The 25,175-nt window shown below is 50.7% G+C and overlaps 1 protein-coding gene and 1 long non-coding RNA gene across 2 annotated transcripts in view; one reads left to right on the top strand and one right to left on the bottom strand.

Moving 5' to 3' along the window:
* IP6K2 (inositol hexakisphosphate kinase 2) overlaps positions 1-25,175 on the bottom strand; it is a 96,742-nt gene that overhangs the window by 23,327 nt on the left and 48,240 nt on the right. The window contains 6 exon segments of the mRNA XM_036877981.2: positions 6,346-6,475; positions 6,858-6,999; positions 8,881-8,946; positions 16,592-16,666; positions 16,837-16,938; positions 22,387-22,540. Of these exon segments, the coding sequence (XP_036733876.2) occupies positions 6,346-6,475; positions 6,858-6,999; positions 8,881-8,946; positions 16,592-16,666; positions 16,837-16,938; positions 22,387-22,540 (669 nt within the window).
* On the top strand, positions 955-3,317 carry LOC118908419 (uncharacterized). The gene is made up of 3 exons (XR_008992355.1): positions 955-1,142; positions 2,284-2,397; positions 3,251-3,317. It is a non-coding gene; the product is annotated as an uncharacterized LOC118908419 (long non-coding RNA).

Genomic DNA, 25,175 nt, shown 5'->3' with positions numbered 1-25,175 from the left:
CTTGCCGAAAATGCAAATACAGCAAATATTTTAGACGCTAGAGTTCACCCAAATTACTGTAATCGTGGTGCTTTATTAAAAACATGTCATAGAGCTGGCGACCAGCAACATTTTTGTTACTTTCCCAAAGTTCCCGGAGGCGTTCTCAACACTGTTCTCTGAGGTGACTGTTCTGTTCTTGTCCCGCGTACGCTCTGCTACGCCCCACTTCCCCTGGTACTTGAGAGCCCTAGCTTTGCTGTGTTACATTTCGTTCTCACAGCATTTGGTCTCATTTTTCTGCTAGTGCAGCTTTCTTAATACACGAAGCCTAATAAAACCCTAAAAGGGAGCAAGATCATTAGGATGTGAACGACAAAAGCTGCCCGAAACGAGAAGCGAGCGGCGCGGGCACCTGCGCGGCGGGTCCACCCTGCGGCCGCGCTCACGATGGCTGCGCGTCACCCGGGTTCCCGCGCGTGAGGCGCGGGCTCAGCGCCGCCCCGGGCCCCTCGACGGCCAGGCGAGTTCCGCCCCTCACGCCGGGGGGACCTGCCCTCCCGAAAATCCTGAAGGGACGCCGCTGCCCGAGGCCCGGAGACCCGCGCCCCGAGATCGCGGGAGACCCCCGGATAAGCCGGTGCACGCCTCCCGGCCAGGCCTCGCCCCGACGGCCGGGAGAAGCCGTCCCGTCCCGGGACTCCGCCGCCGCGCCCAGGCCGCCGGCGTCTTACCTGCGGCCGCAGCCCGGCCCGCTGCGCTTCCGTCCTATTGTGTCCCCGCCAGCAAGATGGCGGCGGCCGCGCGGCCCCGCCCCGCGCCTCGCTCCTGGCAGCTCTCGCTATTGGCTGGCCGCGGAGGGCACGCGGACGGGGCGGCCCGTCGGCGCTGTTGCTAGGGCGCCGGGATTCGCCGCGGCGGCTTCCGAAAGGGGCGGGGTCATCGCGGGGGCGGGGTAAGCGGCGGGACGGGGCGGGGGCGCAGGAGGCGTGCTGGCCGCCAGCACCCTGGACAGCCGGCCGTCTCGTTTCTTTCCGGCCCGGGGGGTTTGTCAGGGTGCGGGATTTTCCGCGCCAACATCGCAACAGCCTGCAGCAAACTGGGAAGCGGTCATCCTCGCAGATGGATGGACAGACAGATGGCTGGAGGAGCGGCCGTGGACGGTGGGCGAAGGGGTGGTTATAGGCACCGTCGAGGGGTGGACAGAAGAATGGCTGTCGGGTCCTCCGAGGACTGGTGGTGTCCCAGGGCCCAACCAGGTCCCGTCAAGCTCCACACTGCAGGGCTCGTGGGAGGCTCGTTTGTCCCCATCCCTGTGTGGGCCAGAAGGGCTCCACCCGAGTGAATGTTAGTGTCGCTGAGCAATGCAAGGATGACGGGGTGCTACCGAGGGTGGGAAGCCTCCCACCTGCTCTTCTGTGAAGGAGGCCAGCGTTGCAGCCCGTGCACAGGGGGTCTGCAGAGGTGTGCACTCATGCATACACACTCATTCAACAGGTGTTCACTGGGCATCCACTCCCGGTGCTGGAAATACAGCATGATCAAGAACAGTAAAATAAAACCCCCAAGCCCTGCCCTTATGAGGATGGGCAGGAAGGACCCCTGTGACTAGCTGAGCTCTCCTCTCTGAGAAGCACCTTCCCTGTGTGGCTTCCAGGGCTTGATACCCTCCTGGAGCCCCGCAACCTCACTACTTCCTCCTCTTCACCTTTTGTCCACTCTGTCTCCCTTTAGCTACTTTCCCACCTACATTCAATGCACCAGGAAGTCCTCGTGCTTCCACCACATCACTGATCCGGAATGAGGCCCCTTCTTGCCAGATCCATGGCTTCCATCCAGTCCAGGCCACCACCCTCTCTCCCCTGAGCAGCATCAGAGCCACTGCCCAGCCTGTTACTGCCCTTGCCACCTTCAGGCTGTTCTCCACACAGCCTGTGAATGCTCAAGTCAGAACCTCTCATGCCCTGCTCAGAACTCTGCAGAGCATCTCCCCAAAGAAAAGCAGGAGCTGGCAGGGGCCCCATGATCCCCGTCACCTTCTGACTGCCTCCAGCCCCAGTGCTCAGCCTCTCACACGTCACGGCCCCGGCACACTCCTGGCTTAGGGCTGGCTGCAGTTGGTCCCCCTACCTGGAATGCACTTTCTGCAGATGTACACAGGACTGCACCCTAGGCCTTCAAAACCCCTCATTTCAGACTGATCTGCACCTCTCTGCCCCCAGCACCTGGGATCACCTTTATCCCCTAACCTGCTCCACCTTTTTCCAAAGCAGCCATCACCTTCTCACACGCTTTTTTATACAGGCATTTAGTATCCTCCTATGGCACTGCCTGCTTCCTTCACCAGAACAAGCACTCTGTCAGATGGGACTCTCACAGATGTATCCTCAGGACCTCAACACCAAGCAAGCTCCAGAAGTATGTTGACAGACTGAACAGAAACAATGCCATGTGTTGCTAGTGGTCAGTGCTATGGAAAAAAAATTCAACTGTGGTAGTGCGAGGCAATGGGGCGGGTGAGCACCTCAGGTCAAGGCTAGCCCGGGGTCGATCCAAAGGCCCCGTACCCAGCAGAATGTGAAGCAAGCCCAGCTCAGCTCCTGCTGTGGCTTCAGGACCTGCAGTGGGTGGTGTGGCCACAGAACACCAGTCATCCAGGCCATCCCAGACAGGTGCTGCCCCGCCGGCCAGTCAGTGCAGACCTCCTCTCTAAGTTTCAAGGACTCACAGCCCAGTCCCTGCAGTGTATGTGCCAGATGAGTGCTAGGATGGCCTGCAGCCCTGAAAGGAGGACACGCACAACACAGGGCTGCACCACAAAGTCAGACATGGCTTGTCAGCCTTTATTAATTAGCCAGAGCGAAGCCGAGCCCTAGCGTTTCCTCCTAAAAACCCATCCTTACTATGGCAAACAATAAATTTAATTATAGCTTCAGTACGACAACAAGAATTGATCACTTTTTAATCATTTCTTCTTTTGAGATTAAAATACAAGTGTAAAATGGGTTAAAATAAGATTCTCCCCAAAGTTTTAAAAATAATTCCAATTGAAAGACACTTCAAACACTATATGTAGAACTCAGGACCAAAAAAACATCTTAAAACATTTTTACCTTTGAGGTAGCACAATAATGCTGCATTAGATTTCTTTAATTACAATGAACTTAAGAAAACAATGAGGAATCTACCTTTTGCTCAAGGAGGGCTAAATAGTTTTCTACAAATCCCCCACAAGGTTAGTGATGGTTTTCTCCCTTTTGTTTTTTTAAAGGTATGAAGATAGCCCTGCAGTGGGTGGAAGGAAACCCAGGGGAAAGCTGCTTCTCATAAAACAGAAATTAGAACCACTGAGGAACTCCAGCAGTGAAGACAGAGGGACAAGAGGTGACCGTGGTGAAAAACCAGAATGACTTGTATCTTGGCAAGATTTTTTGACGTGCATGTCAACAACAGAAATTCCAACATCAGCCAACTGAAAACAAAAGATAACAGGTGACATTCATGAGTCTTTTCCCTTTTCCTCTGTGCAAATATGCTTTCAATTTTTCTAAATGCAGGAGGGCTGTTTGTACTGGGACACGCGGCAGGCCCAGTGGCTCCACTGCTGCAAGCAGAGAATCTGGGCAATAAGAAGATGACCATGACCTCTCCTGGCTGGAGAACCATTTCTTGCTACTTTGCTTCTGAATTTGCTCATTAAACTGCTCAGAGAAAATCTCCACCCTGATTTCTGAGAATCTGGGGCAATTATATATACACAAAATTACACATAAGGGTGTCGACATGGAGGACAGAGCACACAGACCCTCCCTTCCTTTAGAGAGCACAACCAAAGCAGAGCAGGGGGGTGAAAACAGAGCCAGAAGGATGGGGAATACTAGAGGTTGGACCCCCAGGGTCTCAGGAACATTCTCCACCACCCAAATCAATAGCAAGGCCAGAAAAGAGGGCGCGGAGCTCTAGCCCATAAAAGGTAACAACGTGGTACAATTAACCAAGGGACCTCCTTCCAACATGCTTGCCCCTTGAGGCTCAGCCAACAGTGCTCCCCAGCACAAGTGGACACTGGAACCCCAAGTCAGGCTCGGTGTGCACCTCTGATTGTTGCAAAGAGAACAGAACACGGCCAGACTCCTGGCACCTTGGTCATAAGTGTGCCCTGTTTCACTCACACCTGTCCCTGTAAAGTCTCCCTTCCTCCACCCAGACCCCTAAGGGTTTGTGTGAGGGTCTGCAAAGATGACCCATGTGGCAACCTGCAGCCAGAGCAGGAGTCCTCAGCGTCATGGATTCTCCTCTGTAAAGCAGCAGCCATCATGGGCTGTGCAGCCAGAGGCTCTGTGAATGGAACACTGAACTGGCATGTGCGAGAGGCCGGTGGGAGGGCCCATCAGGAGCCACCTGCAGGAGACCAGCACGGGGTTCACAGACGCCCTGACTGCTGCTGGCATGGGGGTACAGGGAGGCATCTGTCTGCTCAGGGTTTAAACAGTCTGGGGCTAGACCTCAGTGCCACTTGCAACACACTTGCAACAAACAGGTACGGTTCTTGTCTGCTAAGGTGTAAATCTGCTTCCTTAACTTATTTGATAAGGAAGCAACACCCTAGAAAAGAAGAAGCTTGGAAAATCGTAGGAAAAACTGTTGGGCTTTCCCAGGCTAGCTGCCGTGCTGCAGCCCTCTCATAGCTCTGAGTGCCACTCAGCAGGTGACGTGCTTCCGCTTGTGAAGCACAGGGCAGAGCTGACCCAGGGCATAGTGGCAGGTCACCGCTCCAGGAATCTCCTGACCGCACTGTCCACGGCACAGGCAAGCGTGTGGCTGCAGGGGCAGTGGAAGGCTGTGCAGCTCTGCTGTGTCCACGACAAGAAGGGCCAGAGTCCCCACGTGTCATCTCTTAGGGATTTACTGGCTTATACAAGTTTAAAAAAAAACATATTTGAAAAGGCCTCCTGATTCCCTGTCAACGTGGCTAGGACATTCCAATTTACCTTGACGCGGACCCCACCTTGCCCACAGAAGCTCTTATAGCATCTGATTTTAACTCATTCTGAAGAAACAAAATTCATTCTGAAATACATCTAGTTAGGGTAACTAATCAGAATTCTGCCTGACTTAATCAAAAGGTTAAAAAATGTTTTAAAAGATGAGCTAAATCGCTTTCCTCTGGGATTAACCATTGGGATCCCAAAGACTCCAACATCTTAGGAAGGTCTGTGCAGTAATTCGATGACATTGTAAATGATGCTGAGTTTTGAAAACAGAAAGAACTGATCTTTAGGATGAATGCCTGAGCCAGCTGACAAACTGATATTTATGAATGTGTCTGAGGGGGATTCTCTAAATAGAGAATTTTTTTTTAATTAAAAAAAAATTTGCTTCTTTAAAAAGTTTAATAATTGATGATTCAACAGCAAAGCTCTGTAACTCTGGAGTAGAAGAAAAGGGCTCTCTCTGTGGTACAGGCTCTTGAGGCACGCTGCCATAGCTGGTGGGGCGGCTGGAAACAGGAGCCGAGGCAGCGGCCCAGGGAGGTGCAGGGGTCAGGCGGGGAGGTGGCGCCCCCAGACCCCAGCTGCTCGTGAGCAGTTAGTCACTGTCTCACACGCACAGCAGAGACCGGGCAGGACATGACCAAACCCACTCGAACAGAAAAGCAGATCCCCCAGCCCAGAAAACCTCTCTGGCTGTCTGCCACCTGCGCTGTGTTGAGCCCAGATTTTCTTCTCTATGACACGGGGCCCAGTGCCAGGTTGGTGCGCTTTGGGGCTGACCTGCTGGGCCCCGGGCAGGGCCCTTCCCTGCGCATTGCTGTGAGCCTGGGGCAGCTGTCAGCAGACAGCGCAATGCCACAGGGCTGCAGACCTCCGTCTTGTCTGCCGCCGTGTCTTCCCAAAGGCTACAGTGGTGAATGGCGTGGGCTTTCTCAACGGACAAACCAGGAGATTTCATCCCTCCAGAAAGGTTGGGAGGGCATCTGTGGTCACACAGCAGGTTTGTGAAGACATGTTAACTTCCAAAAGCAACAGCAGCATCAAGAGAGGAAAGGAAGATGTTTACACTTTGGACTTTGTATCAGGCACTTAAATTGCTGGAGAGACATGCCGTTTTGAACCAAAGATGGAAAACCGGGTTGGACTGATCGTTACCGGTGGTCTAACAGTGGGCTTCCAGGAGCAGAGTGGAGGAGCGGGTCACACCCCTGCTCTCCTCAGTGGGACTTGCAGGGTTTCTAGGTGCCCAGGCCATCGCAGTGGCAGCACCGTGGCAACAGAGGGACAGTCTGTCGTGTCTGCTTTCTGAGTGTGTTCTGTGGCTGACTGAGGTCTCGGGTCCCACGGAGAAGGCCCTGGGGTGCGCACTTACTGCCCCGGGTCGACCAGATCCAAGCTGGAGCCGAACATCTTCACCAGCTGCTCCTCGTAGTGTGAGATGTTCCTCTTCATGATGTCCATGCAGGGCCCCAGGAGCCTCTCGAACGCCTGCACGTCCATGACTGCGTGGTTGGAGACAGGAGGGGCAGAGTGAGCTCACCAGCCCAGGGTTACGCCCACGTGCCCACCTTTCCTTCAACATACGTGCTCAGAATAGAGGTGGTCAGACCGTGGGACACTGGGCACTGGCGGGGAGGAGGAGGCTTCCGCGTGAGCACAGAAGGCTGCGCCATCTAAGGCAGAGGTGTCGCGAGGCCCTGCAGCACCTGTTCTCTGTCCCCACCCAGCGCCGGACACCTGCCTCCATCGCTGCCCAGAAGCGTTCACTAAAAGAAGACATTTACCTGTTTCTGGTGGCCCACACTGCCTGGGCCCTGATGGGGAGTGGACTGCTGAAGGTTGGGCTGCGGGCAGACAGTCCTGCACTGCAGAGCGAACGCTTACCTAGGCATTGGACGTCTCCCACTGCATAGGCGGAAGCAGCTCGGGGCTTGTTGGTGACCAGCGCAAGCTCGCCAAAGTACTGCCCCTTGTGGCAGCGGGCAATCTCGACCTCCTGGTTCCCACCATCCTTGTTTGCTTTAGTCTGCAGAAGACAGAGAATGGCTGGGTAGACCCCAGCGTCACAGCTGGGCATGCCCCCCCACGGCCGGCACTCTTGCAGGCCACTTCATTCAGCCCCATCATGGAGAAATTCTCTCTGTAGCCTCTAATGGTACTGTGTGAATGGCATGGCCAACTCAGTGTCTGCTTCAACCAGAGGGGCTGGCTGTTACCTGGGGCCTCACCTCCTAACGCCTTTCAGGTAATGGCTAAATATCCAGAGGTAAGGTGAAGACTATTTCCTGTGGGAGATTTATCTATATAGAAAACATGTATCACGTGTTTATACTGTACTGTCTGTGGTGGCCGCATGTTCTGCAGATGTGAATGCTCTCAGGGAGACACCTCTCCTGAGGTGCGGAGGGCAGGTCAGGGTCTTTGGCTATTCGCCTCCACGGATGTCAGCACTTCCCTTAGGCAGAGTCACAGGCCTGGCTGTTCCTTTTGACTGGAGGCCCTGCCTTTCTGGGATAAAGCTTTACAGGGACACGTTCTCATTGTAGGCACTCTCTGTATCCTAAGTTAGTGCACCCCCCAACATTTTTTTAGAAGAGTCAGCTAAAAATTTTTTTATAATGTTCAATCTTGAAATTTGCTGGTTTCACTTAGTATTAAGAAATCAAGCAGGTAGTAATTTGAGCTTATCAAATGTCTGAAAATAAGGTACTACACTGTATCTAATATTTAAAAAATTTTTACAAATCCATGTGCTGTGCTAAGCAGTGATTTAAGTAAAACATCACTTAGAAGAATTATTAGGAAGAATTAGCCTCAATCTCTAGGAACCACTTTATGTCACGGACAGATAGGTAAGTTTTTGAAGGTTGATTTAGCAGAACAAACACAGGTGCCACGTGGCTTCCAGGGTTGGCCTATCCTCCCTCTGCCCGGCCCTGGCCTGCTGGCCGTGCAGCGGCTGCCCCAGCGGAGCCGGCAACCATCCCCATCTCGGTGGTCCTTACTGGGCCTGCAGACATGCCTGTGCCTGCCTGACCCCCTTCCCTGAACGCCACCTACCACCCTGTGCCATGGACACCAGCTCCTGGGGCTTCTTTACAGTGCTGATCAGGATTCGGAGGCCTGGGCAGGGCCCAGCTCTGCATTCCTGACAGACTCTCCCCAGCCCCCCCAGTGCCAGCACGCTGCCCATCCTGCACACCCAACATGTACTGCCATCAGCAGGTGCTGATCAATGTCTGAGACATGCACACAGATCAGGAGTCCAAAACCTCTAAGTAAAGGAACATACTTGGATTCATGTGAAACACCGTATCTATTTTTAATGAGGAATCAGGCCATCTTAAAGGCAGTAATCATACTTTTCTTTCCTTCTCCATACATAAGTTTTACTAAGTATATTCTGTAAAACGTTTCATACTAGGGTGGTTTAGTATATTTATTAACTCACTGTTTTAATGAATTCTGTGTTCTTAAAAACACTGAAGTGGGGTAACCTGGCAATGCTGGGTTTATGGTCTGCCCACCCTTTCAAATGGCTACAACGGCAGTGTTCCCAGAGGCACCCCCTCCTGGTGCTCCAGAAAGGAAGCTCTTTTCATACTCAACACCCACATGTATTTTGTTTTAATGACATAATTGCCCCCATTTCCTATTAGGATGTTTATCTTTTTCTTCTGTAGGCCACAGTTTCTCACAGCACTACTTATATAACAGAGGCAAAGGCAATTGGAAAGAGGAAATACACTAAATCCCTGTCAGGGGAAGGGCTCAAACGTGGGTCTTTACCCACCACGTACTCACAGCACAGTGGTGGCCTGGCACGCTGCACACGCACCCCAGTACAGGGGGCACCTCCCTCCTGGGCACCCAGCCGGCCCCGCCCCCTGCACCCCCACATCCTCACCTTGCTTTTGATCAGGATGCTCACTTCACCAGACTCTATGATGTAAAAGCTGTCAGCCTTTTCACCCTGGAAACAAAGGAGGTCAGGTCAGAGTCACGCACACACGTGTGTTGCAGAGGGACACAGGAGCAGAGCATTTTCTCACTGCTGAGCTCCAATTTGTACTTATTTTCCAAACTTAAAATCGATCAATGGCTAACAAATTCAGAAAATGAGAGGCTCCTGACCAGGGGATGTCAGGCTGACCACGACTGACATGCATCTCACTTCCCAACTGGGGTGTTCACGTTGTCTGCACGTGTGTACCCCGGCTGCCAGCTGCACAGAGCACCACCCTGCTCACAGCCCCTGTGGGCCTTCAGTTGGGCCTGTGCAGGCACCGGCGCAGTGGTGAGACCGCCACGTGAGAGTCGAGGTGACCCTGCCCCCATCAAGTGAAGCCTAGAAGTGAGCCCTGCCTTGGTGACAGTGTGCTTGCAACCAGGCCGTCACCCTGATGACCTCATGCTTTTCTTTCGCTTGTTTGGATTTTCAACCCCTTGGCTGGCACAGTCATTCAGGTAATGCACCAATAATTAGGTCCTTAGTCTGTGCAGGCACTCTTCTAGGCATGTGAGATGCATCAGTGGACAAAACAAACAGCCCTGGCCCTGAGGGGTGGACACTGAGCAAGCAGCATAAGGACTCAGGGAGTCACTCCCATTCTTTGGAAGGCAGTTAAGTGCTATGGGAGAAAAGAGGAGTAGGATGTGGGGCCCGTGGCCGCGGCCGGGGATGGCCGCTGAACGTGCACAGAGCTGCAGCATGGGGAGAGACTGGAGCAAAAGCCCGGAGGAGGTGAGAGCCAGGCGAGGAGGTGAGAGCCAGGCGAGAAGGTGCGGGAGGGAGAGGGAGGCGGAGTCACTCCAGGACCGGAGGGTGGTGAGCGCCTGCAGACCGCCACAGAGTGCCGGGGGCGGGGGGGGGGGGGGGGGGGGGGGGGCGGTGCCCTAGCCCTCCAGGTTTAGGTGAATGTGCAACAGCCATAATTTACACTGCTCGTGTTTCAAGGCTACAGCGTGATCAGTTTTTTCACACACACACACACATCTGTGTAACCACCAACCAAAGATCAAAACCGAAAACATTTCCAGCCTCCAAAAGGGTCCCTTTGGGGTGTCTCTCCGCCCCCGCCCCATTAGGTGAGTACACCTGCTTCTGTCCTGGACAGCAGCTTCCCCAGGCTTCCGGAACACGGAATCGTGCATTCCACTGTAAGACCTACTTTGAGAATGCCTGGCTGTGGCTAGGAGCTGGGGCACAAGTGAAGGGAGGGGAGGAGTGTGGGTGTTTTGAGGAAAGAGACTCAGGCATGTCTGTATGATGGAGGGAAGCAGTCTGATGGGGAGCAGCTCAAACAGAACGGTCTGCGACCCAGACGTGCCTGCCCTCTGTGTGCATAGCTCCACTCAGGTGCCAAGAAGTCTGACAGCATAGGACTGGGATCGCCCCGTTTCACAGGGGCGCTTCCTCAGAAGCCCAAAGGTCCGTGCCGCCTCAGGTGGTGGGGGAAGAGCTGGTGGGCAAGGCTGAGCGGAGCTGAGAAGGAACACTACCGGTCCGCAGTGGGTCTGGGTGGAGGCTCCTCTCTGGACCGAGGAAGGCCTGTTTTTGATCCTTTTGATTTTGATGAGCTAAGACCTCACCATAAAGGGCTGGAATAGTGCACAAACAATGCGAAGGAGCCTTCAAGATGACACCAGGAGTGCCAGCACCACCTACGTCTGTGGCCTTTGAAGGGGTGCATTGTGTTGCCCCTCCAGCCCACGAGACGGCCTGGTTAGGCTGGGATGAAGATGGGCCAGGACACAGCAGAAGCTGGCTGTCCAGGCTTCCCAGGGCTCCTGTCAGTGTGCAGGGCAGTGAGCAGACGAGATGACCATGCAGCAGGAAAAAAACGAGCTCAACAGAAGAGCATCCTGCTCTTCAAGGTTTAAGCCTCTATAGGGCCTGAGTGCACACCTCACAGACAGGACATTCCCTGCCACGGTCAGGAGTAACGAAACCAGACTGCACTGCAGTTTACATTTTTGTGAACATATGACCAGGGTTTGAATAAAGTTTTTGAATGTCTACTACATGGAAGGCATTGACTAGGTTATCATCTATGTGCTGGACTTCACTGGACATTATTAAATATATGTCTGTCTTTCACAAACAAGGAATCTACCACAAAAACGACTGAAGCCCTACTTCAGGAAATGGCACCTTTTTTGGTTCAATGAAATGGTCCCACTCCCCACTTTTATTCAACATCGTTCCGGAGGTCCTAGCTACGGCAATCAGACAACACAAAGAAATAAAAGGCATCCAGATTGGCAAGGAAGAAGTTAAACTGTCACTGTTTGCAGATATCGTACATAAAAACCCTTAAGAATCCACTCTAAAACTATTAAATCTAATATTTGAATTCAGCAAAGTTGCAGGATACAAAATTAATACACAGAAATCTGTTGCATTCCTATATACTAATGATGAACTACCAGAGGGAGAAATAAAAAACAATTCCATTCACAATTGCATCAAAAAGAATAAAATACCTAGGAATAAACCTACCCAAGGAAGTGAAAGACCTATACCCTGAAAACTACAAGACATTCATGAGAGAAATTAAAGAAAATACCATTAAATGGAAACACGTCCCATGCTCATGGATAGGAAGAATTAATATTGTCAAAATGGCCATCCTGCCTAAAGCAATCTACAGATTCAATGCAATCCCTATCAAAATACCAACAGCATTCTTCAACCAACTAGAGCAAATAGTTCTAAAATTCGTATGGAACCACAAAAGACCCCAAATAGCCAAAGCTGGGGGGGATTACACTCCCCCACTTCAAGCTCCACTACAAAGCCACAGTAATCAAGACAATTTGGTACTGGCACAAGAACAGACCCATAGACCAATGGAACAGACTAGAGAGCCCAGATATAAACCCAAGCATATATGGTCAATTAATATACAATAAAGGAGCCATGGACATACAATGGGGAAATGACTGCTTCTTCAACAACTGGTGCTGGCAAAACTGGACAGCTACATGCAAGAGAATGAAACTGGATCATTGTCTAACCCCATACACAAAAGTAAACTCAAAATGGATCAAAGACCTGAATGTAAGTCATGAAACCATAAAACTCTAGAAGACAACAGAGGCGAAAATCTGAATATAAACATGAGCAACTTTTTCCTGAACGCATCTCCTCGGGCAAGAGAAACAAAAGCAAAAATGAACAAATGGGATTACATCATGCTAAAAAGCTTCTGTATAGCAAAGGACACCATCAGCAGAACAAAAAGGCATCCTACAGTATGGGAGAATATATTTGTAAATGACATATCCAACAAGGGGTTAACATCCAAAATATATAAAGAACTCACATGCCTCATCAACCAAAAAGCAAATAATCCAATTAAAAAATGGGCAGAGGATATGAACAGACACTTCTCCAAAGAAGAAATTCAGATGGCCAACAGGCACATGAAAACATGTTCTACATTACTAATTATCAGGGAAATGCAAATTAAAGCCACAATGTGATATCACCTCACACCAGTAAGGATGGCCACCATCCAAAAGACAAACAACAACAAATGTTGGCGAGGTTGTGGAGAAAGGGGAACCCTCCTACACTGCTGGTGGGAATGTAAGGTAGTTCAACCATTGTGGAAAGCAATATGGAGGTTCCTCAAAAAGCTAAAAATAGGAATACCATTTGACCCAGGAATTCCACTTCTAGGAATTTACGCAAAGAATACAAGTTCTCAAATTCAAAAAGACATATGCACCCCTAGTTTATTGCAGCACTATTTACAATAGCCAAGATATGGAAGCAATGTAAGTGTCCCTCAGTAGATGAAAGGATAAAGAAGATGTGGTACATATATCCAATGGAATACTATTTAGCCATAAGAAAGAAATAAATCCTACTATTTGCAACAACATGGATGGAGCTAGAGGATATTATGCTCAGTGAAATAAGCCAGGCAGAGAAAGACAAGTACCAAATGATTTCTCTCATTTGTGGAGTAAAACAATGAAGCAAAACTGAAGGAACAAAAACAGCAGCAGACTCACAGACTCCAAGAAGGGACTACCGGTTACCAAAGGGAAGGGGTGTGGGAGGGAGAAGGGGATTGAGGGGCATTATGATTGGCACTCATGGTGTGGAGGGGATCATGGGGAAGACAGAGAAGGCAAATAGTGACTCTGTGGCATCTTACTACACTGATGGACAGTGACTGCGATGGGGTGGGGGCGGGGCTTTATAATAAGGGTGAATGTAGTAATCATGTTGTTTTTCATGTGAAACATTCATAAGAGTGTATATCAATAATAGCTTAATAATAAAATAAAAAGACAAAAAAAATACTGAAAACAAGATACATGTTTTTTATTCCACTACAAACCAACTCCTGTCCAAATAATTCTGAGAATAGGCAAAACATTCCATCAGTGAGGATCCCTGTGCACTCATAAGAACCAGAGCACACACACAATAACATAAAGTCAACACATACACAAAAGTTTGTGCTGAAGACCTCGAAAGGATGTAAACAAAATAACTGTAAAGGCACAGCTGGCCAGGGGACCCCAAGACAGTGCCAGTGTGGTCCAGACACCCCAGGGGCAACCTGTGACGCACGCTGGGGCCCAGGCCCCTGCAACAGACAGGGCCTCTGGTCTTCCTGCTGGGTCTGGGCCCGCAGAGGGCAGCCGGGCTGCCGGACGAAGCTGTGGTTGCAGCCACAGGCCCAGGGCGCACTGTCTGGGGCCTCAGGGCAGGGGCCTCGGGAACCTCCAAGTGCTGCCCTTCAGGGATGTGGGGCAATTTCTGGCTGTGAAATGCTTAGAGTGCGAAAGAAGAAATGCTAACAAAGCAAAGAGCTAGGCACCCAACTCAAGAGAATAGGAAGAAGTAACAAAAAGAGGCAGTGGAAGGAAATGAGAGAAAGACAGTGGGTCATGAAATGGAAAACAGACGTTCAGTAGGGTTTGTAAAAGGCAAAAGCTCTCAGGACTTCAGCAGGACTGGGAGACTGATAAACCCCCGGTGAGACGAGGGAGAAGAAAAGAGAAGGCACAAAACAGTATTGGCAGCGAAGACAGGAACACCATTCTGGATGCTACAGGAACAGGGTGACCACCTTTAAGCCAATAACACTGAATTTTAGATGAAATGGATAAATCCCTAGAAAAATAGACCTTACCAAAACACACCAAAGAAGACGCAGAAAATTTAAGTAACAAAATGATTTAATCTATTGTTAAATCTTCCCACAAAGAAAATACTGATAACTTCCATAACTGTCCAAGGAATTCTAGTCTTACACAAACTCCTCAGATGAGGGAAAGAGAACAGAATCCCAACGTACACTATGGGTCTAACATTATCTTGATTATGAAAATCTGGCAAGAATACTGTAAAGAAAGGAAAATCATACACCAGCCTCACCCAGGAACATAGCCATAAAATCTTACACAGAATAGTATCATATCGGATTCATCCATATATAAAAATGTGTCAGTACATGGTGGCTTATCTCACCTCAGCAACACAAGGTGGCTTTAACATTTGAAAATCAAACTGATGGAATCATGGAAGTCTTGTTCGTCACAGCCAAAAGCGGGAACACCCAAAATGTCCATCAGCAGTGGAAAGAAAAATAGTCCATATTCGCACACCAGAATGGTGCACAGCAGGGAAGGCCAAGGGACCACAGCCACCCACGACGGGGGGAGGCTGAGCTGAAGCAGCAAGGGGCGGATACAAGGGGTTCGCCCTCCGAGCCCCATGGCAGGACGCAGACCAGCAAGATCTGGCCGTTCCTTTTAGGGTCGGTGACAGCTGTCTGCTCTCACTCCTGTTCATTATTGTACCAGAGGTCCCAGTCAGGGCAAACTTAAGGCAAAAAAAGAAAAAAGGCATACAGGCTAGGAAAAGTCCATGTCTGTGATTAAAAGGTACAAAAATCGTCAATGTAGAAAATCCCGAGGAAGCTACAAAAAAGCTACTAGAAATAACGTGAGTTTTGCAAGGCTGCACTTTCCAAAAGGCCAATATCCAAATCCAACTATACTTCTGTACTTTGGTGATAACTGGAAACTGAAAAAGGAAAAACCACTTAAAATAGCGTCAAATATGTGAAATATCCAAGGATAAATTTAACGAGGATGTGCTACACCTGAACACTGCCCCTGCAAACTGCAAATGCCAGAGAGAAAGTAAGAGCGGACGTCAGTAGAAGGAGCTCTGCTGTGCTTGCGGGCCGACCCCCTGTGGGGAGAGCGCCTGGCAGCACACTGCTCGGCAGGCCGGCGGAGGCAATTCCCGTGTAGGCAAAGCTGGGCAAACACACAGCATGAAGCAGAGCTCTGCTGCAGGGGGCCGGGGCCAGCAGCTTGCATTTTTGGCCATTCCAAACAGCCTCTAACATTCCCAGGTGGTGGTGACGCTGCGGACCTGGACCCTTCATTGGGGCACCTTCGGTCCAGAGACACTGCCAAAGGGGTCCTCAAGCCGGGAATCTTCTTGGTTTATGTCCGCTCTGCACCACCTACTCCCATCTTCAAGCGCACACACCCCGGCAATCGCTGCGGCGTCTCCTGCCTCGGGACCGAGCTGCTGCAGGCCCGCGGCGTTCAGGGGACAGCAGAGGCCCTTGGCGGGTACACGAAGGCGCCTCAGCTTCGGAGTGCGGCGAGTCAGCAGGTCCTATTCCTGAGACTCAGCCCTACATTCTTGCCACAGCAGGGCACCTGCCCTGGGACACCACTCATGCCAAGACCCTTGCCCACCCTGTTCTCTGCCCCGGCCTCAGCTGCTCTTACCCTTGAAGCCCAGCTCCAAGGGCACTCCCCCCACAGTTCCATTCTGCTTCTGTATTCTCACAGCCCACGTGCTCCTTCACTATAGTGCTGGTACCTGGTCTTACTCGGGTATCTTCATGAACGCGTACAGAATCAAACCGACTCCTAACGAAAAGGATTAGCAGCAGGGTACCCAGAAAACAAGCACTTAGAGACGCTACTTAGACGCGGTTCTGGCTGGCACTTCTCTGGGAGCCTGTCTCCCCAGTGACAAGCCTCACTGTCCCTGCGGGCCTGGCCGGGCCCCAGGGTGGGCTCAGGACTGAGGCCTGACCAACCTGAGCCTCTCCTCCTCTGAGCCCCAGTCCTGGCCTCCAGGACGGGCGCACCCCAATCCAGACAACACCTCCCCAGTGCTCTCACCGCAACAACAGGCAGAGCTTTGACCCGGGAAAGTCCGCGATCCACTGTGTGTGCAACTGAAAGGCAAACCCGGCAGGCAGGGAAAGTACCACCCTCCAGTCATCACAGTGACCAGTGTGACAGGGGAACGGGCACACAGGAGCACTCGAGGCAGTGGCCAGGCCGCATCCACGCTGAGCCCTGAAGATGCTAGGTGTCTGCGGCACGTGGCCATAGCCAGGAGGAGCCTTGGTGCCAAGTGCATAGGAAGCAAGGGCACGACCCATCAACCTCCAGGCCTCAACAGTGAGGTGACTCAGGGTCAGAACACGACACCCAAAAAAAAACACATGGGGCCAAGGAAGGGTGGGCAGAGCGTGCAGCACCTGGAGGGTTCCCACAGCTTCAGAGGACCCCGCAGGAGGCCTGGCCCTCTGGGACCCCGGGCGGGGCCTCACCTGGGTGATTATGCGGTCGCCATCCTTATAGATCTTTTCTCCAATCACGTCCACGATCTTCATTCGCTCTGATGCCTGGAAAAGCGGACAGACGCACAGATTACAAGGACAGGACCTCAAAGTCACAAATAATATCTGTACGACACAGAAATGGCTTAGAATAGTATGACTTGAAAGCTAATAATGGAATAGTTCGAACAGCTCCTCTTAAATCCCCATAAACACTCTTCTTCAGAAGACTTTACCTCCAGGGATCTGAGGAGGGGCAAGGACTCAATAAACGACTCAAACTTCTTCCTCTTTTTTGCATTGTTCTTCAGTATGATCCTTCTGAAGGTCAGACGGTCCTGAAGGAAGAATATGAAAATTCTGGTAAATGCCGGTGTAAGAGAACATGGGCTTAATTACCTGGGCCACAGCTAATACCAGGGCACCTCAGAAGGAACCGGGCACCCCACGAGCACAGCGAGCGTTGCCGGCACTTCTCTCCGCGGCGCTGCCTGGAGCTGGTGGCCGACGAGCCACCGAGCGGGTGCAGAACAGACCTCGCGGCCAGCCGCCCGTGAGCTTGGCGCCTCCCCAAGAGGGAGGCAGACCGGATGGTTCTACCCTCAGCCCGCAGGGACTTTACAGTCTCAGCGGAGAATACAAAAGATATTAGTAAACAATCGCAGTCTAAGACCGCAAGCGAGGTGAGCTACAAAGACAAGTGCACAAGGACTCGGGGGAGGGAGAGATCACAGCGGGCCGAGGGATGGGGTAGCTCTGTTGTTAAAGTATGACCCTGCGTGGGGCCCGGAGGAGGAGCGGGCCCTGAATTAATGGAGAGACTGCTCGGTGTGAGGCTCCTAACTGAGCAGGGGGTGCGTGCACCCAAACGGCTGGTGTCGTTCTTCCACCCCAGGCTGTTGGGAATGGGAAGGTTTTTAAGTTTTGTTTTGTTTTGGGGAAGTAATGATGACATCCTTAAAAAGGCTGTCAGAATGAACGGGGAAGGCATGTCAGGCTGGAGGTCTGCATAGAGTTCCCAACGGCTGGGTGTTGGGGGAGTGGGGAGGCGCGTAGGGGCTCCCTGGCTCCCGGCCCATCCCCGCCCTCTGCACCTGCTTTACAAGGGCTCACCGCGGCAGCTCCTCCCTCCCGCTGAACTGCTGTGCGAATGACGTCTGCTCTGCGGCGTTTAGTCAGACTGTCCCCCATTTTGTCCCCCATCTGCCTGCCTGGAAAGAGCCATTCCAGCTCTGATCACTCTAATGGGCTGCATCATTCGCCACTACTTTTGTTTAAGTGGATGTGTTGGATGTTCCTTTAAATGCTGCTGGAGTAATAGGAGTATTACTCTGTTGTATTCAGAATTCATTTCTACATGTTTTCTGGGCCAACCTAGGCCTAGAGTCCCGTGGAAAGAGGACAATCGAGACGAGAAGATGGTAATTAAAAAGCTGCCTTCCTGTGTGTGGGCCAGTCCGTCTGCTATTCCTCCAGGAAGACTACAGCAGACTGTTTCTGTCTGCAGGGCAACAACTACCGTCTCTCCAGGTGGCCTGTCTGTGCTAGTGTCCTACGCATGCTTTTGCACTTCCCGGGGCTGCGCTGCGCAGGGCAGGACACCAGCCGCCAGCCCGGCTTCCAGCGGGGAGGAGACCCCAGGGACGTGGAGTGTCCTCAGCATCAAGTTCCAGAGCCAAGCCAAAGCCTGATGTCCAGAAGAGAAAAGGAGGGCTGCCCTTTCCAGGCAGGAGTTCCGAGGCCCACGCAGGAGGGCGGCACCGGACCGAGCACAGCAGTTGTGGTGACAGCCACCCCAGCAAGAACAGGGGGTGTGTGTAGTGCAGCCCAAGAAACCCAGGGGAATCGTCGGGTCCCCACTGCTTTGACCTCAGAAGTCACTGCCAGGCCTTGGGAGGCAATGTGGGGGGTCAGGCTGTCAAGACCCCTCTGGGCGCCACTTTTCTGGAGGTGGTACTGAAGCTGTGGGAGGGTCTGGGCTGTAAATCAAGTGACCAAAGCAGAACGAAAGTGGGGCCAAAGGACATCGCGGGGCTACTTACAATGGGAGGGAGAGGACGAAAAGCCTGCAGGGAAGGCAGGGCGAAGAGGAGGGCGGCGCGCAGCCCGGCTGGCCCGCACGCCGTCCTGGTCCTGTGGCACTTCCCGCATGCCAGGCACCCGGGGCGCCGCATCTCACACCCCAGCCACGAGGCGGGCGGCTTCACAGGCCGGTGCTTTTTAAGGATTTCCTGTTGAGACATTCTCTCTAAGAGCGCATTTAAGAGCGTGTGATTCAATTTCCAAGTGTTCGGAGGTTTTCCTGTTATCTCTGGTTTCCTTCCTTTGCGGTTAGAGGAAACAGTCTCATTTCAGTTGTTTCATTTTACATCCCAGGGTAAGGTCTGTGTTGGTGAACGTTCCGCGGGCTCGACAAGGACATGTACTCATGTGTGGTCACGCAGACCGGGGCGTGTCTGCTGGGTCTTTTTGGATGGTGGTGCTGAGTTCTGTATCTTTCCTGATTTCCTGTCTAGTTGCTCTACCAATTGTTGAGAAAGGGGTGTTGAAATCTGCAACCAGAACTGTGGATCTGTCTATTCTTCCACTTCTGTCAATTTTTCCTTACATATTTGGAAGCCCTGTTGTTGGCTGTATATATCTTTAGGGTTGCTATGTCTCCTTGGTAGGTTACCCCTTTCATTATTATGTAACGCTCCTTTGACCCTGGTAATTTTTCTTTGCCGAGAAGTCTACTTTAAAAGATTTTAATATGATTACACCTGCTTTCTTCTGAATAGTGTCTACATGATCGATTTCTATCTTTTGACTTTCAACCCACCCACATCATGTGAGTTTCTTAGAGACAGCATGTAGTTGGGTCATTGAAAATACTCCCATCCTACTGGTCTAACTGGTATATTTAGATCACCACGTATCATTGAGCTGGTGTATTCAGGCCCTCTGTATGCAGTCATCACCCGTGCGTCGGGGCTGACGCCCTCCACTGTTGCCTGTTTTCTGGTGTTCCTTCTGTCTTTGCTCCTCTGCCCCACTCCTCCTGCCTTCCTGTGGGTTACACTTGAACACTTTTTAGAATTCCATTTTGATTTATAGAGCTTCTGAGCACATCTCTTTGTGCAAGTTATTTGAGTGGTTGCTCTGGGTAGTGTGTTTACATGTGTTCATCATCACAGTCCAGTGATGCCAACATTTTAGTAGTCTGGGCAAAGTGTCAAAAGTTTTTCGTCCATTTACACACCCTTTCCTCTCCTCCCTTCAGAGTCTGTCTTAACTGTCTTCTCTGTGCACACTGAGAACCACATCCGACAGTGTTACAACTCGGCTTCAGCCATCTAGCAATTCAGAAAACTGTTTTATATGTACATCTACCCATATATTTACGTTCATTCCTGATGTTCAGAATGTCCTTCCTGAATCTCTTCCTGCTGTGCGAAGAGCTTCTTTCGGCCATTTTAAGGTGGGTTCCCTGGTGACCAAGCCTCGGTCCTCCCACCCAAGCACCTTCCTTCCCAGGACATCCTCACGGGGTAGAATTCTGCCTCCACGGCTCTTTTCTTTCGGCCTCCGGAGCAGGAAACCCAGCCATTCAAGGTCTTGTTCCCCTACAGGGGATGCCTTGTCTCTCTAGCTGCTTCCAGACTTTACCGTCTTTAGTTTCCTTAAGTTTGATTATGTGTGCACTTGAGTCTATTCAGTTTGGAGTGCCCTCAGCTTCTGGAATGTCTAAGCTTACTTTCATTAACTTTGGGAATTTTTCAGCTGTTACTTCTCTGAGTAACGTCTTAGCCCCACCCTTTCTGGGGACTCTGCTGACACAAACACCGCCATTAGCCACCACGCAGGCTCTCCTCACCTCACCTCACCGCGGCCTGTTCCCTTTCTGTCCTTCAGCTGGGGGTTCCTGTGGCTCCAGCTTCAGGCTCACGGATTCTTTCTGCTTTCTCTGCTGCTTACCCCATCCAGTGACTTCCTGATTTGGTTGTTGTATTTCCAGTTCTGAAATTTCCATCTGGATATATTCTGTCTTCTGTTTCTCCACGTGGACCTTCTCTTTTTACTCATCTGTTTCAACTGCGCTTGCAACTGCTTATGGTCGCGTTTCTATGACGGCTGCTGTAACATCCCCATCAGCCAGTCCGTGTCTGCTCCACCTTGGTGCTGCTATCTGCTACCATGTTTTCTCATTCAGGTTGAGGATTTCCTGGTTCTTGATATAACAAGTGATTTTCTATTGAATCCTAGACACTGTGGGCATTATGTTGTGAAAATCTGTGCCTGATTAGATCTTTTTGTGGGCAGTCACCCTGTTCAGGTACAGCATGTGTGTACACGTGGGAGTGTGAGTTCACCTGCCCTCTGGACCCCACTGACTGGACCCTGGCGGGGAAAGTGGAGGGCCAGCTGGTAACACCACACTCCACCTCATTTTGCCTCTTTGCTGCTGGTGAGGCTGGGAGTCCAGATTCCTGGTAGCCCCCATGACATCGTTGGGGGTGGAAGCAACTTTCCAGAATCTGATGGGAGTAGGGTGTTATCATCAAAGAGGTTTTCTGTCCTGCGAGGCTGCCCTGTTCCTGGTCCTCTGGCTAACAGGGGCAGGCCTTTCTTGGGGTTGTTTTGCATGTACCTGTTGGTGGATCTGGGTTGTGGCCTTCCCAGCACCCCATCTGGGATACGTGGGAAGCAACAGGAAGCACAGGCACTGGCACGTCCCTCAGGTCCTGAGACAGCGGGCCAGTCCGCCCCTCCTTCCCATCTCTCAGGGTCTTCTGGTGCATGTTTGTATGACATCCAGAGCTCTTAGCTTTAAGAGGGACGACTAGTGAGGAATGGGGTCATTGCTCCATGGCCTGGACAAGTATTTTAAAACCACTTTAAGTGTATTTCCAAACTGCATATATTTTCCCCCATCATTTATTGATCTATCAAGTTTTTCAATCATGGTCCCCAAATGTCTGATTTATTCCTAAGCTATTGTATGTCCCATCTCTCAAGAGCTCCCTTAATCCTACATCAGTGAGTGACATGTTCTATTGGGTCTTTAAAATGTTTTATTGTATATAAACTGTATTTCAATGAATAAATAAAACATAGTTTCATTTGAGGAACTATGTTGGTAATTCTGTGGTATACGTTTAATTCTGCTCGCAAGACAAATGGAAACAAATTACCATAGATGTCAACATTTTAAAGGTGAAGTTTTGAATCTGTAAAAGAGGATGGTCATTTAGTTCGAGAAGGAAGAGAGCTAGACTCTGAAGGCTTACTGCTAAAGGCAGCAAGGTGGTCACACAGAGAGGACCGGGGCCGCGGCTCTGCCCGACGTCCTGGGAGCATGGCCGCCAGCCTCCCTCGGCCTCTGAGCCCAGTGGGTGTATCGGAAAGTCCCAATAAATAGTGGATGTTGGACATGGAGAAAAGCTGGTCCTGGGACAGCCAGAGATGGAAAACGGCAGAGCTTTTGAAGACAGTTATTTCTCTAGGCTGTTCTTGTACAGTGAGTCACCTCCTCCTCTACTTGTTTGGTAAAAGCATAAACAGAAAATGCAGTAAGGGCTGACAACTGCAAGGTCATGCGTCCTAGTCTTTCCCCTGTGATTTGGAGTAAATGGTTTGCTGACATTGTTTTAGAGAAATGGAGAAACACATCGGTACAGGACCTTCTATGACGTCTTTCAATAACTGGCCATAAGCCATAGTGTGAACTAATGGCCCAAGGACAGAGACCCAGAAGGAAGGGGAGCTAACGCTGTGCCATGGGACGGGGCTCACTCCCTACTCACCAGTCCCCACAGGGAGCCTTCCGAGGTGGCGACAATGGTTGCAGCCCTCGGGGTGTTGTACATCAGGGCCAGCTCTCCGAAGCTGCCGTGGCTGTTGTACTGGCCAACACAGCGCGTCTGACTGTCCTTAGTTACTAAGATGTCATAGGTCCCCCTGAAGCAGAACAAGAAACAATTCCATTTATCACTTACAGTAATACATTTAAGAACTGGCAGGTTCTTAATGTGACAGAAGGTGCATATGATATAAAACGTTCCAGGGGATTGCCAGCAGATTTTTGCTAGCATATGGAAATACAATGGATTCCTGCATTGCAACCCTGTATTCTGTGGCATTGCTAAACTCACTTATCAGTTCCACTAGCTTCTTTGTAGCCCTCTAGGGACTTGCTAGTGGATCATGTCATGTGCAAGCGAAGACAGTTTTATGTCTTCCTTCCCAAACTGTATGCTGTCCGCTTTTTCTTTTCCCTCTTTCTCCTTGGCCTCATTGCATTGGCTGGGACCTACATACGACACTGAGCAGAAGTCCTGAAGGCAGACATCCCTGTCTTGTTCTTGATCTTAAGGGAAAAGCCATCAATCTTTCACCATTAAATATGATGTTAGCTGGAGGTTTTTTATAAATGCTTTTAATCAGATTGGAGAAAAGTCCCTTCTAGTCTTAGTTTGCAGGGAACTTCTATTGTGAAAAGGTGTTGAATTTTGTCAAATGCTTTTCCTGCAGGTATTGAAATGATTGAGTTTTCTTTTGTACCCTGTTGAAAACTAGGATGTAGACCTGATTAAAATAAAGAAACCAAAAGATGCAATTTCCTATTTATTGACTGGCATGATGATGGCTAAAGCACTTGGAGAAATAGCTACTTTCAACACACCACTGAGGCAAACATAAATGCTTCAAAGTTTCTGCAAGATAATTAACAACACAAATCCCCTAAAGAGACCCTGTGACCAGCAGTACAGCTCCTGAAGGACGTCACCAAAGACACCAAAAAGCATTTAACTGCAGGGACATTCACTGGGTGATTTCACAGCAAAAGTTACAATTAAATCTGCTAACTGGGGGTAAGCCAAATATACGTGTGCATTTACATCATGCAGTCAATATAAATGATGGCAGAATAATACTGCATCCCATGGCAACCTAAAAACAGACTTTAAAAATCAGGTCATACAACGATGTGTGGCCCAACACAAAAAGCATAGATTTGTAAGTGTAATGCAGAGTCGACTCCATTTTTTGATGTCTGACTGTCAGCAGCTTTCCCCGCAGTCCTCGCCTTCTGTCTCACGCCCGGGAAGGCCGGTAGGAGAGCCTGGGTGCTCCTCCTGCCGCACTCACAGGGAATTCAAACGACACAAGCGCCGGCCCAGACGTGAGCGCCCTCACCCCAGCCCCGCTTCCAGCCACCACCAATTCCAAGCCAGTGACCCTTCCCTGCTGTCTCAAGTCACTTCTGGACCTTGTGGGACCTACACAGCTCTTCCTAAAAAGCCTTGTCATGTGAGTAATACACGTTTTCACACCCTCTGTGTGTGTATGTGGTAGCATCAGTCTTGACATCTGAACCACACCTGGGGTAATGAAGCTGACCTCAACAGTAAAGCACAGGGGAAAATGGAAGCACACACTCTGGTACCGAAATGATGGCTAAATTATTCTGAAAATTTCCTACAGCCTCCACCGGTCTGATAAAATCACTAAGTGAATAAAACCAATCACCAAAGTGTCCGTGACGGGCATCAACCCCGCTGCCCCTCCTCGGGAGCCGACCACACTAAGCCTGGCAGACAAGGCAGAAGGGCAGAGGTCACAAGCACGGGACAGAATTCAGAGTGAATTCTCTTGCATGTTTTTGGTCTCTCCTCCAGGAGACGCGAGCTGCTTCGTTTTGGGAATGACACAGACTATTTCAGGCAGCCAGAAAACATGGTCTTTCTTAACCTCTCCCACTTAGGTCTTCCTCCAAATAATGGGACATATTTTTATCATTGTTGTTACCACCATATTTGTAATAATTATCTATTTAACGGTCTTTCTCTCCATTAGACCATGAGTTTTTTGAGGCCAGGAACCGTATCTTTCTACCTGAATGACAGTATTCCCATTGGTTCATAACTACCTTCACTGCATACAAAAGAGAATCCCTCTCGTTTACATAGATAACAGATCTTCCCCTCGGTAGACGGGCATTTCAACACCTGAGCTAATGTGTGTGCGGGCAGATGCATGTTTCCCTAGTGTTGGCACCTGCTGTCTCGTGTCTTGTGCGAGAGCGCACTGCCGAGGTGGTGGCAGGACTGAAAGACAGGACTGTGTAGGAAGCATGAGCAGAACAGACAAGAGTGAGACAGTCTTTAAGAAGGAGTTACTTGTATCCTCTTTATTCTTTACGTAAAGTGCATCTTCCAGCTGTGGTACTGTGTCCCGGGCACCAAGGGCCCGAGGCCGCAAGGAGCGAGAGGTTCTCTGACTGAGAGCCTGAAGGGGCCAAGGCTGGCGGGGCACGAGGACCGACAGGTGCAGCGGCTCCTGGCTGGGACCAGGGGGTGCTCGGTGTCGGGGGGCAGCAGGGAGGGTGAGCACAGCCTGCACAGCAGTCAGGAGTGCCGCACAAACGTTTGCTTCGGCTTCTCACAGCTGTTCTGTGCTTGCACGCATGTCCCTGAGGGACGCACACTGCGGTGTCACGGAAGAAGGGACATGGGGCCTGCGGCCCCCTGACCATGAAGCACCCGGGCTACACCACCAGCCGGGGGAATCTGGGGTTACGGGAGCTTCCTGC

This window comes from Manis pentadactyla, chromosome 1 (assembly GCF_030020395.1).
Source record: "Manis pentadactyla isolate mManPen7 chromosome 1, mManPen7.hap1, whole genome shotgun sequence".
Taxonomy (NCBI): domain Eukaryota; kingdom Metazoa; phylum Chordata; class Mammalia; order Pholidota; family Manidae; genus Manis; species Manis pentadactyla.
This window is presented reverse-complemented; position numbering and strand designations above follow the sequence as displayed.